The sequence below is a fragment of the Pantherophis guttatus genome, chromosome 2 (genome assembly GCF_059756535.1).
Source record: "Pantherophis guttatus breed Tessera chromosome 2, ASM5975653v1, whole genome shotgun sequence".
NCBI lineage: Eukaryota > Metazoa > Chordata > Lepidosauria > Squamata > Colubridae > Pantherophis > Pantherophis guttatus.
Genome location: NC_142064.1, coordinates 100,384,539 through 100,398,182, shown reverse-complemented (window position 1 = coordinate 100,398,182; position 13,644 = coordinate 100,384,539). Strand labels below are relative to the sequence as shown.

Below are 13,644 nucleotides of genomic sequence, written 5' to 3'. Positions count from 1 at the left end.
GTTCATATTTATGACCTTTCCTGTGTCCTGAGGTCATGTGATCACCTTTTCTGACAAGGAAAGTTGATGGGGAAACCAGATTCACTTAACAACCAGGTTATTAACCTATCAATTGCAGTGATTCACTTAACAACTGTGGCAAGAAAAGTCGTAAAATGGGGCACAACTCACTTTACAAATGTCTCAGAACAACATAAATTTTGGGGTCAATTGTGGTCGTAAGTCAAGGACTACCTGTATCATCCCATTCTTTGGCAACAATCCCTCTTCTACATGCATTTTTTATCCATAATCTCCTTCATTTCATCATTATGCCAAGCATGCTTTTTTGTACTTCCTGTACTTCCTAGCCTAATTCCACATATTTCAGTAGTATTTTATAGCATAATTGTTTTCATTCTGTGCCAATCAAATTCCACATCATCTTTATTGGGGAAGGATGCCTTTGGGTCATATTGACTCCTGGTAATTGCCTGGATTAGTCCCTGCAGTTTTTTTGGCAACATTTTGAGGAGTGGTTTGCTCTTGCTGCTTCCTAGGGCTGACAGAGAGTGGCCGGCCCAAGGTCACCCAGGACAGTTGGATTTGTGTTTAGGATGGGACTAGAACTCACAGTTCCTGGTTTCTAGCCCAGTATATCAACTACTACACCAAGCTGGTTCTCCATATGGAAGTTATATATGTATATATTGGATTTAGCAGCAACATTTTGCCCTGTTGTCATATGGCACTAGGAAATGCTTAGCTAGCTGTTTATTTTTTATTAATGAAATGGTGCCTTCAGTTAAATCTTAACATTGACTGAATTCCCAAATTCAGAACAATCCAAACCTGGCAAAATTTAATGCCCTTCCAACAGATGTCTTTGAAGGGAAATTATGGAGTCTCCCACTTAAAAAAAACTTTGCTCTTATGTTCCTGAAACATTAACCCATGTTTTGCTATAATGCAATTATAAAGGTGCCCAGTTGTAGTTAATAACTCTCCATCTAGATAGATTTCCAGGAGACCCAAATGCATTTCATTTATAGTTATTACCATGTGATCAGTGTGATTTTTGTTTCTCTGAATGTGTGTTTTGTTTTCCTATTTATAAAATACAGCACATCAAAATGATATAAATTTAAAACTTATATATTTATTCAGTTTTAACATCGCTTTTACTTACTGTTTTGCAATTACCATACTTTTCTTTTTTTGTTTCTGAATTGATCAATGACTATAATCAATTAAATTAAATATCTTCCATTAAATTGAATATCTAGTTTATTGGTGAAATTGTGTCTCTACTAAAAAGGAATCATAGTTTTTATGTTTAAACTGAAAGATAAAATATGTGTTAAAAACTACACACAGAACATTTCTCTCTTCAAATTTCTAATAAAAATAATAAGTATCATGCTCAAGAGATTCTCTAACACCAAGTGGTTAGCAATTTTTATAATGTTGAATACGGATTTTTTTTGTTTTCAAAAATGGGGTGACTAAACTTTTCAGTCCACATTTGCTCATGTCTGTTCTCTTCCACTGTTTTCCATTGTTACAGCTTATTCTCTGACCATTTCTCTCTCTATTTCATTCCTCCTGTTCTCCCTACATGGGAAAATTATGTATTAAATGTGACTACACTGTAATGTTTTGGCAATGATTTCTGTATTGTATTTATAATAGGTTCATATACTGTTCAACCTTCCAAGCTGGGCCCCCTTCTGAACTCACAAAATTTCCCATAAAGAATTGCTATTTTTGAGAATTCTGGAAATTGGTCTCCCCACCTAGATTTTTGTGCATCTGATACATTCTTAAACACACATGTATATATGATTAAAAGGAATAATTTTCCAACCATATATTCAGAGACTGCCTATGTTTCTGTTCAATTTTAGGTCACAGTGATCCCTGCAGCTTTTTCCAAAGAAGAAACATCATGATAATGTTTTTCTATTGTGAGAGATGAAACATGCAGAGCTTTTTATCCTTTACTTTCATCTTACACAATAATTTCACTTAATTTGTTTAAAATTCTCAAAACATTAAAATTCTCCTTTACAAGTTTAGAAAATTCCTTGAGCATTGGAGGTTAATAATTTAGGAGAATTAAGATTTCATGCAATTATGATGGTTGGGTTTACCATACTGGATTATAGTATTAGTTACTAATATCCATTATGTTTCAAGCAATGTTAAAATATTTTTCTTAAAACATAACTCAGGAGAAATGGAGATTTCCATAAACTAGTTATTTTCATTTTTTAATTGATAATTACCTGCTACTGTTTTGCCATAATCTATCTCATATATTGTATAGCAAGAAATCTGATATTTTAGAAGGGCATATATTCAATAACGAACCCCAACTTCCTGCCATGTGTATTCATGTGAAAATCTGAAACTATGTTTGTTGCCTTCATACTTTACATTTTTAAAGATGCCCAAAACACAAAGTGCTTTTCATACTAGCAATCTTCTTCCATCATAATAGATGAATAATACTCATGTGGGAATCCCAAAGGTGCTTTTTCAAGAGGCAACTGGATTTTCTTTGTTTTTCCTTGAAGACATCTCACTTCTCATCCAAGAAGCATCTTCAGTTCTGAACCAGCATTCACAACTGAAGAAGCTTCTTGGATGAGAAGCGAAACGCCTTCAAAGAAAAAACCAGAAAGTCCAGTTGCTTTTTTAAAAAGCATCTTTGGGACATTCATGACCCAGATGACTGAGAATCTCCATAAACACTCTAGGATGTTCCTAAGTAAGTAGAAGGTCATGTTACATTTAGGTCAGATTCTTGCCTGCAGATCTGTCATGGTATTTGGGAATAACCTTGGGAAACGAGAGGAAGAGATGCTGCCTAAGAATGATCAGATAAAAGACTGGACCCCCAGCTGCATAAGGCCGAGGCACACACATGTGTGCGCACACACGATGCACACACATACAAAAAGAAAGGATCCTCCCTAATTTATCAGATGTAAAAAAAGATGCAGGAGATTTGTACTTTCAAACCTGGAAGATTCTGGTCAGCCTTGCCAGGCAGACCAACAAGAAGCACAAGATGAACTTATTCTCTTTTATTGTAGCACTACATTAAAAGAATCTTTTACAGCTTGATAAGTTAGTGAGGATCCTTTTCATTTTCTTTCTGTCCCCATTACTGTATGTAGCTGTGAGTTCCACTCTCCACTTTTACTTGCTCACTTCCTTGGTAGCATCTCTTCTTCCAGTCTCCCAAGGTCATTCCAACATACCAATACAAAATCTCAAGCCCATCACATTTTGTTATCCTGAATGCCTGGAAAAAATATGTAAGGTCTTGCCTCTCCAATCTTCCCAAGAAAGCAGGACTCTTGAAACTGCAGTTATTCCAAAAGGGGCTTTTATTAGAAGGTTTGTGATAACAAGAGATCTAGGCAAGAACTGAAGCTTCTCACTTAAAACCAACTATTTAAAGCAATGCTAACCAAACCCCTCCCACAGTACATCATAGCAGGGAAACAGAAAGAGACTTCATATAGAGATTAACACAGTAATGCAAGAAACAGAAACAGAAACTTCATATAGAGATTAACACAGTAATGCAGGAAGCAGAAATAAAAATTGGAAACAGAAACTTCATATTCAGACCACTCCATTCCTCCCCCCCCGCTTCTTCCCACCAAAATGCCAGGGTCCCTATAGAAATATCTGGGACCTGACACAATGTCTAGAATCTTCAGAAGAAAAGATGTCAAGTAATAAGATTTTTCCAAATGAAGAGTAGCCAGCTGCTTTTAGCTAGTTAGATTTGCTAGATTTCTGAGAAAATATCTTAATGGAAATGCTGTGGAGCTAGTCTGGCCTCTGGATCCCTACCCTTATTACTTCCTCAAGATCCACTTTGGAGTTAGATGCATTCTGGGAATAAGATGGTGGGCAACTACAGGTTAGCTTTTTACACAAGCAACTCACCAAATCTTCAAATTAAGAAAACAAATTCAGTAATATCAAGAACCTCCCAGATCTGGACCAACAATATTGTTGATACCCAGATTAGAGTAATCAATGTGTTCTGTCTAGATGTTAGGCATCAAAGTTTACTGCTCTTGTTGTTCTAATAACCTGTCACCAGTGGTGAAATCCAATTTTTTTTACTACCGGTTCTGTGGGCGTGGCTTGGTGGGTGTGGTGTGGCTTGGTGGGTGTGGCAGGGGAAGGATACTGCAAAATCTCCATTCCCACCCCACTCCATGGGAAGGATACTGCAAAATCCCTATTCCCACCCCACTCTGGGGCCAGCCAGAGATGGTATTTGCCAGTTCTCTGAACTGCTCAAAATTTTCGCTACTGGTTCTCCAGAACCTGTCAGAACCTGCTGGATTTCACCCCTGCTGTCAACACATTCCATACTAAACTGGCTTGGATCTTATATGGATTCACATCTTCTTTGGAGCATGGGTGGGAATTTCTGCCACAAAACAATAGAATAGAAGTAGTAAAGAGTACATTTCCACACTTTGAGCAGGACTGCCTAGCCTTTAGAAAGCTTGAGTGTTGGCAGTTTCTACCCTCCAGTGGCTGCTCGTCTATTCTTGCCCCCCTGCCTTTCCTCCAAAACTCATTTTAGGAAACAGGTATTTAATAGAAGGTCTTTGTGTGATTGTTTCCATCCAGGAAAAGACATATGGATTGAAATTTCTCTGAAACTATCAATTTGGCTTCTTCTGTTACGTTGGAATCCATCAGTCCTTGTATCCCTTCTGCCACCCATTGGGGATGGAAAATAGGGCAAGGTAGAATGTCAGGAGAATTCAGTTGGGGGTTCTTGTCTTTGTTCTGCTTGCTGCTAATTCAAGCGAGCCGGCGAGGAGGTGGGTGGGGGGAAACTGTCTTGGTCGACTGCTTTTGCAACATGAGCCTTTTTTCTGTCTGCAGTGATTTGGGATCTTGCTATGAATATTGATTGCATGTGAAATATTGGCAGAGGGAGGACCCAGTTTTTTCATAGAGGAAAGAAAGGAGGAGGAAAGAGAAGAAGAGAGTTCTGCTCCAAAGCTTCATCCTGCTTACCATTTTTTGAAGTTGCTTTTATTTAGAAATATGCTGTAAAGTGGGAAGAATAGCTGCAGTGACTGGTTTATGTTGTCAGTTGTCTTCATTTTCATCTCCCTTGCATATATAGACACAGTATCTTTCAGCAGAACATCCACATCTGCTGTGAACATGAGTTAGGGAAGGATTCTCCCATGCTAACCTCCTGCAGTTGTTCAAGGCATCAACTTGCCAACAGCTGTTGAAAGCAAGAAGCCATTGCTGTAGTACAGTATTTCTCAATCTTGCAACTTGAAAATGTGTGGACTTCAACTCGCAGAATTGCTGGCTGGGGAATTCTGGGAGTTGAAGTCCATGCATCTTCAAATTCCAAGGTAGAGAAACACTGCTCTAATAAAAACAACTAATTCAGTTTGCCTCTCTGCATCACTGTTGACCAGCACCATAAATGTGATATAGCCAGGATGAATTTTTCTTGAGTCCCTTGTCCTGGAAATGCTTCAATTACCTTTTTCCTCCTGCACTTTTCCACATCTAGTGTGGTGTTATGGTGAAGATGCTGCATTAGCATTGCAGAACCAAATTTAACACCAGCCTTGGTCTTACACCCTCAGAGTGGCAACATATCTCCCCTCAACACAACCTGCTTTATAGAGTTGTGGATTTAAAAACAAAGAGATCCCCATATACCATGCTCAGCTCCTGGAAAGAAACACGAGACATAAACCTAATTAACTAATGGCAGGGTATAAAGGAGAGGCATATGAAGGTGCAGTATGAAAGAGACATTTTGACAGTTAAACCTGCATTGAAACAAACACCTTTGCTATGAAAGGATTTTATGTGTCTCTTCTGCATGTTGAATTATGCTGTAAAATGGGGAGAGGGAAGGTTAGGAAACAGTGAAAAAGACTGTATTCATCTCTCCAGGCACCACGAGTGCCATGCCTGTCTCTGATGCACTATGTTTTGCAGAATTCCCTGTAAAATAAGGAATTTCTTTTCTTCTACATCCAGCTAAGAGTCTTCTAAATATCTGCAAAAGTGAGGTAAAAATTAAAACAGGGACCAAGAAAACATGCCCCATAACAGAAAGTGGACTTTGGGAACAACAAAAGCAAGAACTAGGAAACACATGCTATATGAATTTTGCAGAAACATTTTTAATTGACTGTATGCTACTATCCTTATGCTGGACTTTGACCCTAACAAAGATTTTCTTGATTGTAGAAATATGGCTGTAGCATCCTGATTGCTAAAGACATTTTCTTCCTACTGCTACCCCTCGCCTGTTGATTCAAGTGTGTGAATTTACACAGACCTCCAGTCCCAGTCTATATCAAGTAATTTTTGCTTTGAGGAGCTTCTTCCCCACTTCAGATTCCTGGACAACTCAGATATATCTATAAAATTGCTTTGTGACTCCTATCAACATATTTCAACTACTGTATTTCGGGATATAGAATAAACCCTTATTTTATGGGGCAAATCTAGAAATAATATGTGTTCAGTCTATTACTTTGGACTAGGTAGGCACCAAGTCTTCTAGTCCCTTGAAAGTAGCTGAAAAATAGCCTATGAGACCCAGACAGTTTTATAAACAAAATACTGGGATAGCTACCAAAACTATCAAAGAAAGAGCCAGTTTGGTATAGTAGTTAAGGCATCAGCTTGAAACCGGAAGACTATGTGTTCTGTTCCTGCCTTAGGCACAAAGCCAGCTGGGTAACCATGGGCCAGTCTCTCTCTCTCTCCCTCCCTCCTTCCCTCTCCCTCTCTCTCTCACCTAAGAAATAGGCAATGGCAAATCACTTCTGAAATCTTGCCAAGAAAACAGTAGGGACTCATCCAGATAGTTTTCAAGAATCACTGACTGAAAGGCACAAAAACAAACTATTAAAAAATAGACTATGTTTCAGAATCATGCAATCTTGTATTATGTAGTAGCTATGGTTTTCAAACACCAAAGTACATTTCAAATATCTTGGAAGGAAAAGAAATTGGAAATAAACACATGTTGTTTATTTCAGTACAATATTTTCTCAGAAAACAAAAGAAACAATACCAAATATTCACTTGCAAATTCACTTTGCCAAAATATTTACTGTGCATCTTCGGAGTTCGGTGCCCTGTGTTTTCACTTCCCTTGTTCCAATTAGATCTCCAGGTATTTGGGCTCATACATACAACTGCCTGTTTTAATCCCCTGGGATTTGATCATCAAGTGTCCAAAATCCCCCCACATGAAAGTAATTTTGAGAACACAGTAATGGAGGAGTGAATATTATATTATGTGATTTATTTTGCTAGTTGTTAGTTTATTATTGTATTTATCTGCTTCACTCTGTTTTTGTTCTTTTAAATTTTCCTGATCATTGAATATTGATTGATTGATTGATTGATTGATTGAGAAGTCATCTACCACATCTGTGAGTGAGCTAAGAGGATGAAGCAGCTCAATGGGCAAAGGATCATAAAGAATGCAAACTCACAGATCGGTAATGGAGCACTAAAATATCATAAGTGTAAAAAAAGGTCCAAAAATGTCAGGCACTTCTTGACATTTATAAAAAGAAACCCTGTTTTTAAACTGAAGGTAGTTTTAGGGCATCTGAGAATGTCAAGTATATCACAATGTGTTTCATTGTGTGGCAGGATTCAGGGAATGTGTCTTCAGGATTTTGTTGGTATGATGCATATCACATTTGTTCTTATTGACAGCCAATTCCTTGCAGTCTCCACCTTGTCACAGCCTTCCACAGATGTCTGCCTGCCAAGGGGATTAGTAGGAACTACTAACTACTAACTACTGTGGAAAAATGAGCTTTACTGAATGGTACAATTGTACCTATATTGTGTTCTTGCTAATTTGTAATGAATTTTAGTGGTCATGATCGTATGCATATTTAATACCTGCCTGGTTAGCTTGCAGGAATATGGTATGAATGAATCCTACAGGTTCATTTTATGGGTTTAGACAATTTTCCAAGTCATAAGAAGACAAATCAGGCATTGCAGATTGCCTGTTTTGTAGTAAGGGATTTAGGATAGGGAGAGCTGCTATTTTCTGGCTCATGACTTAAATTCAGCCCATTATCAGGAATAGAAACAGCTATTACATTGATGCCTTAATTGGGATGGATGCCCTTCATAAACTCATGTGTTCTGTTCTCTGATTCAGTCCAATTTGGGCCCAAATCACATTCTTTATATGATTTTATTAAAAATTAATGAGTGGGGATAATGGAAAAGATAGAGCACTGCAGTTCTTTTCTTCCCCTGGAAACTGAATGCTTAGTTTGGATTTTGGTGCATGTTCAGCTCTCACTCAAAAAAATAAGTTTGACCTTTCCAATGTTCTTTTTCCTTACAAAAATGTAAGGAAAATTCTGAAGGCAGGGTTTTTAAAAATCCATTTGCTTAACAAGAAATAAGATTTCTTTCCTGGTTCTTATTGTTATACTGGCCTATTAAAGTACATAGATATAGAGATGACTGACATGTACTTCTCATTAAACTTAAAGATGCTAGAATAAACATTTTTGCATATTGAAGTTTTGAAAAGAAGATTAAAAACTAACAGAGACTAACATAAAGTAAAGGAGAGAAGGAAAGGAAAAAAGAAATAAATAAAAAGAAATATCTTCTAATGGGTGCAAAAAGAAAAAAAATTATTATCTATTTTTTCTAATCAACAAAGCCATAAATCATAAATTCATTTTTTCTGTTTCTTGCAAAAACTCTCTAAGGGGTTTCCAGTCAGCAGTAAACATAGATACTGTCTTTTCTCTAATCAAGGAAGTCAATTTAGCCATCTCTGCAAGTTCCATCATCTTCCCCAGCCTTTTCTCCATTAAGGGTAATATTGAATCTTTCCACTTTTGAATATATAATAATCTCACTGCAGATCAGATGTAAAAAAACAAAGTTCCATGTCTTTTTTCCCAGCTGTCAGTCCATTTTTACCATTTTTAAATGATACAAATGAAATTACCTTTAGATAAAAATAAGTAAAATAAAGACTTGAAGAAGCAAGTTGAGATAAGATATTTTGACTATAAATATAGTGGACAGCCAGTTAGTTACAAGCTATACATCTCAAGAAAAGCTAATCAGGCATTCTTACTTCACTTTCTCTCTATAAACATATTACTTTGAGAGTTCAAATGAGGTTCCAAAAATCAACAACTTGAAGGTATATCATCTTCACTACCGGAAGACCCCTTGTTTTTTTTCTGGTGAATGCCTAGTCCATAATAAATTCTACCTAAGGAAATGTAATTGAACATTAGGATAATATCATTATCCTTCAAAAATATTGAGGCTTCCAGAGCTAAATTAATGAGTATCAAGGTGGAACTACAAATGTTTTCCCTAGAAACTAGACAGTTTCTTCTTGTGAGAAAAAAAATGACAAATATAGGCAATCTTCTAAGGTTGGCAGGCCTGGAGTCACATCCTCCAGAAGTTCCTGGATAATCAGAATGTTCAGAAAAGAACGTGGGGAGCAATTTAAGCTAAATAAATTTCTAATTCATTATGCCTGATAAATTGGATTCTTCTTTCAATTTACCCTAATATACAAAGTTGATACCAAAGTTGTAACAAAACTATGATTCTCAAGGGTATTGGATAAGGGAAAAGAGGCGATGGAATAGTTCACATTGATTTTTCTTTGGCAGGTGTCTTTATTAACAGGTTAATTAAATATGTGAGAAATGTATTACATTTTCCTTAAGGCAAAGACCATGGAATTTTAGTAGGCAGCCAAAACCTCCTAAAAGTAGCTCATTTTTAAAGCATATAAAGACATTTCCTAGTATTAATAAAAGGAATAATTATAAGCATATTAAAGGATTTGTATTTAGGATCTTTTCATTTTGTATTAATAAATCATTGTCTTCTTTCCCACTGTATTTTTAGCAGCCTCTGATCTTTAACCATTTCTGGCTCCTGGCCTGGTATGAATTATGCTAATATAAATGCAATATTGTTCCAAGCTCTCTTCCAAAGACCTTGATTGAACATCCTTTGGAGAAGTTTGAATGATACAGATGGGTATGCATGAATCAGTTGTAACATATTCTTCACTCCTCTTGTTAACATTTTGCATGCAGGGTTGAAGATCGTTGTGAAATAAGGCAAATGTCTGTTAAAACAAATGGGCCTTACCGAAGAGATGCCTTTGAGAAGTACCTGCAGAGGAAACAGACACAGGAAGTAGCAGCTGATGGAAAAGATGGTCCACCAATTTTGTCAAAGGAGCAGAAGTACTTTGGTGCTCCTTCAAATACAGCAAACACTAATAGTCGCTGGAACATCTTACGGCAGAATACGCTTGTCCACAAGCAGGGATATACCAATCATGCCATGGAAGACGAGAAGGAGGAGGAGGTTTATCATGTGTGAATACATAGGCCCAAGTGCCTCTGTGGAAAGTAAGATAAACTGGGATAAAGAAACAAACATTTAACAAAGCAATATCTCCACTCAAAAGTGTACATAACAGACATTAAAGACAGTTCGACATTCTCGTAATACTGCGTGCAGTGCTTCTGAGACAGATGTATAGAATCTATCTTCATGCTTCTCAGAACAACTGGTCAAAAGAATGATGGTATACAATCATTCCCACCAGCTGAAACTCACTCATACTTAGAAGCAGGATAGTGTAATATAGCAGTTAAAGAGCTAGATTAAGAGCAGGGAGACCAATGATCAATCTCAGCTACAGGATGATGTTAGGCTAGTCTCTCTGCTCTCTGTCAGTCTACCTCATAGGGTTGCCTCACACAGGAAATCCTCACATAGGCTAACTTGAGTTCTTGGAAGAAAGCTGAGCTAAATTTAGCATATATTATATATGAAAGTCAAACACTAATAAAGATGAATGCCAGTGTGGATGTTCAGTGTTAAATACTTACATTCCAAGGAACACGTAAACTCCACTTAAAGGCTCCAAATGCATGGCTGTGAATTTAAATCTGGGAAATTGATCTGAGAGGTATAAGGTACATTTTAACATATACTAGACAACCCATTGGATAATTGTTTCAGAGATTTTTCCTTACCTAAAAAGAATGATCAAGGACGAAAAAAAGTTAGGAATAGGAGTGCCTTCCAATTTCTTCCTAGCTTCTTTGTGGCTGACTGCCTTCTGGCAATTGATGATAGGACTGTTCTATAGCCTCTGGAGGAATACCTGATTTCCAGGGTAGACTGGCCTACCCAGCCTCCAGAGGGCTAGGGCAGAACCATCTACTAAACCTCTGGGCAGTGGTGTGGCAATACTGAAATGATCATTAATTTGCCAAATTTCAGGCCCACAGGAGTCACAGGTCCTGGACTTTGAACACATTCTGCAAGTTAGCCCTTTTGAGATAACTTGGTTCAATAATCATTGTTCTATGAGGCACTGTTTTGCCTGATTAAAGGACACAGACATAAGAGTGTTATAATATATAGATTCATATGGAAAATTATGAATAGAATTTTAGTAGACAATTCAAGAAGATTGCTGGATCAAGACATATTTGGTGTGTGGTTTGTATTATGTATTATGTATAGCAAAACTTGTATTAATTGAACAAATGGGACAGGTGGTGTCTGTTATTCATAATACTACACTAAATATGCCAGTGCAGGGAGTCTTCAATTTATGAGCCTGGAATTATGGTTGTAAGTCATGTCACATGACCTTATCTGATTTTACAACCTTTTTTGAAATGGTCATTAACATAAACATGATTATTAAGTAAATGCAGTGGTTTTTAAGCAAATCCCTTGTCCCCAGTGGATGTATTTTTTTTGGTCAGAAATGGGAAGTAAACATTGGTTTCCAGCAAAAAAACAAACAAACACATAAATCTTGGTCACATGAAAATAGTTATAAATACAGTCTGGTTGTTGAGTGCCCAAAATATAATCACATGACCACAGGGGTTGCAGGCCATCAGAATTTTGAAGCCAGGTTGTAAGTAGGTCTGTTGTAATTTTGAATAGTCGCTAAGCAACTGGTCATAAGTCAAAAACTTCCTCTATATTATCATAACAATTTACTTAGTTTGCATTATGAAATCATGAAACAAATGATATACATTGATGCAACTGATGTCATTTGTGTGATTTGTGTGACAAATATGTGACAAATTTGTATGACAACAGATGATGTAAATCATCACAGATATTTGGTTTGTTACAGGCAAATTTAATATATTGAGATCTGTTAAAGTTCTGTTCTATTGGATTTTAGTGCTCGTTACATTACTTTGCATTTTCTTTATCCCAGTTTTCTTTCCTTTTGTATTATCATTACTATCAAACCATGTTTCCAAAATTGGTTTTGTGCCCATGAGCCTCTCTGACTTAAATTCTCTAGCACTAATGATTGTGGAAGACTTGGAGCTTTCCACTTTTGAGTGGAAACTCCAAAAATGTTCAAGCATGTTCATGAATCTGGATCAGTCTTGAAATGTTGTCATTGCTGTATAGGACACAAGATATAAAAAGGACTCTTGATTCCTCCAAGAACAAAGACCCTTTTTCAGAGCCTTCCAGAAGTCCTTGCAAATCTTAGGGACTGGATGGTCACTTAAAGAAGATTGGTCAATGCTTGTGGATATGGCAATGAGGAATATAAATTCTCCTTTAACATTTAAATCTTACATATTTCATGGAACTCCTGACTGGACTGGCCAAGCACAAGGTTTCGTATAAGAGAACAAGAAAGGATTTGGAGAAATAGTTGAGTTGCATTATACAACTAAAATACATTTCATCCTACTGATGCCAGTAATGACAGACATTAATCAAAGGGGGAAAGGCAAAATCAAGATGGGAGATATTACTGCCCTGTGTTTCTCCCTTCTTTGTGAGTGTATACAGAAGAACACAGGCTGTAACCTCTGGTCATCCTGTGCTTTTTTACATTTCCATTGGAACATAACCATTCTTGCGCTGTCTAGCTCCATTTATGAAGGGCAGCTTCCTCAAAAACAGCAGCCATCTAGTGGAGCAAAGGCAGGGAAATTGTGACTCAGAGATATCATATCACACGTGGGTTATCTACATCTACAGCCGCCCTGAGTCTTCGGAGAGGGGCGGCATATAAATTGAATTAATTAAATTAAATATAAATTGAATTAATTAAATCTTACTGGAGACAAGAAGTGCTGTGGTACCTCCTTATGAAAATCATTTTCAACTTGTCAGGAGAAAAAAATGGACCATTGCTATTTTGCACTAGCTAATTTGGCATTCTAAAAGCAACTTTTGCCTGCCTGTGAGGCTGATGTTTATGAGAAGGGCGAGGAATTATGTGAAGCAATCAAGCACTATCTACCAAGCTGCAACACTACCAGACCTCATTTTTCTATTTTGTTGAATACAAGGCTGTGGATTTTGGTTTTATCTTCCGAAGTCTTGGTTGAATATAACTTCACTTTTCACACTTTCAATCTCTTCATTGTTTGTACTGCAAATTAATGTTAGAAGACATTGCAGTCCAATTCTACTACATATGCAAAATATTCCAATATGCTGATCAAAGACTTTAATAAAAGTTTACTGACCTACTTTTCAAATAATTTAATAAATTATGTTTATTTGTCCTGGAAA

At 36.9% G+C, this 13,644-nt stretch overlaps 1 protein-coding gene across 2 annotated transcripts in view; it reads left to right on the top strand.

The window, feature by feature from the left end:
- The window catches only part of LOC117661774 (transient receptor potential cation channel subfamily V member 6-like), a 93,029-nt gene extending 79,385 nt beyond the window's left edge, over positions 1-13,644 (top strand). The window contains exon 15 of one of the 2 annotated variants that reach the window (XM_034410899.2): positions 10,146-13,644. In XM_034410899.2, the coding sequence (XP_034266790.2) occupies positions 10,146-10,437 (292 nt within the window). In that variant the 3' untranslated portion in view covers positions 10,438-13,644. Of the gene's footprint in view, positions 1-6,258; positions 6,420-10,145 lie in introns of those variants that run through there. The other variant, XM_034410900.3, reaches the window with a different exon arrangement.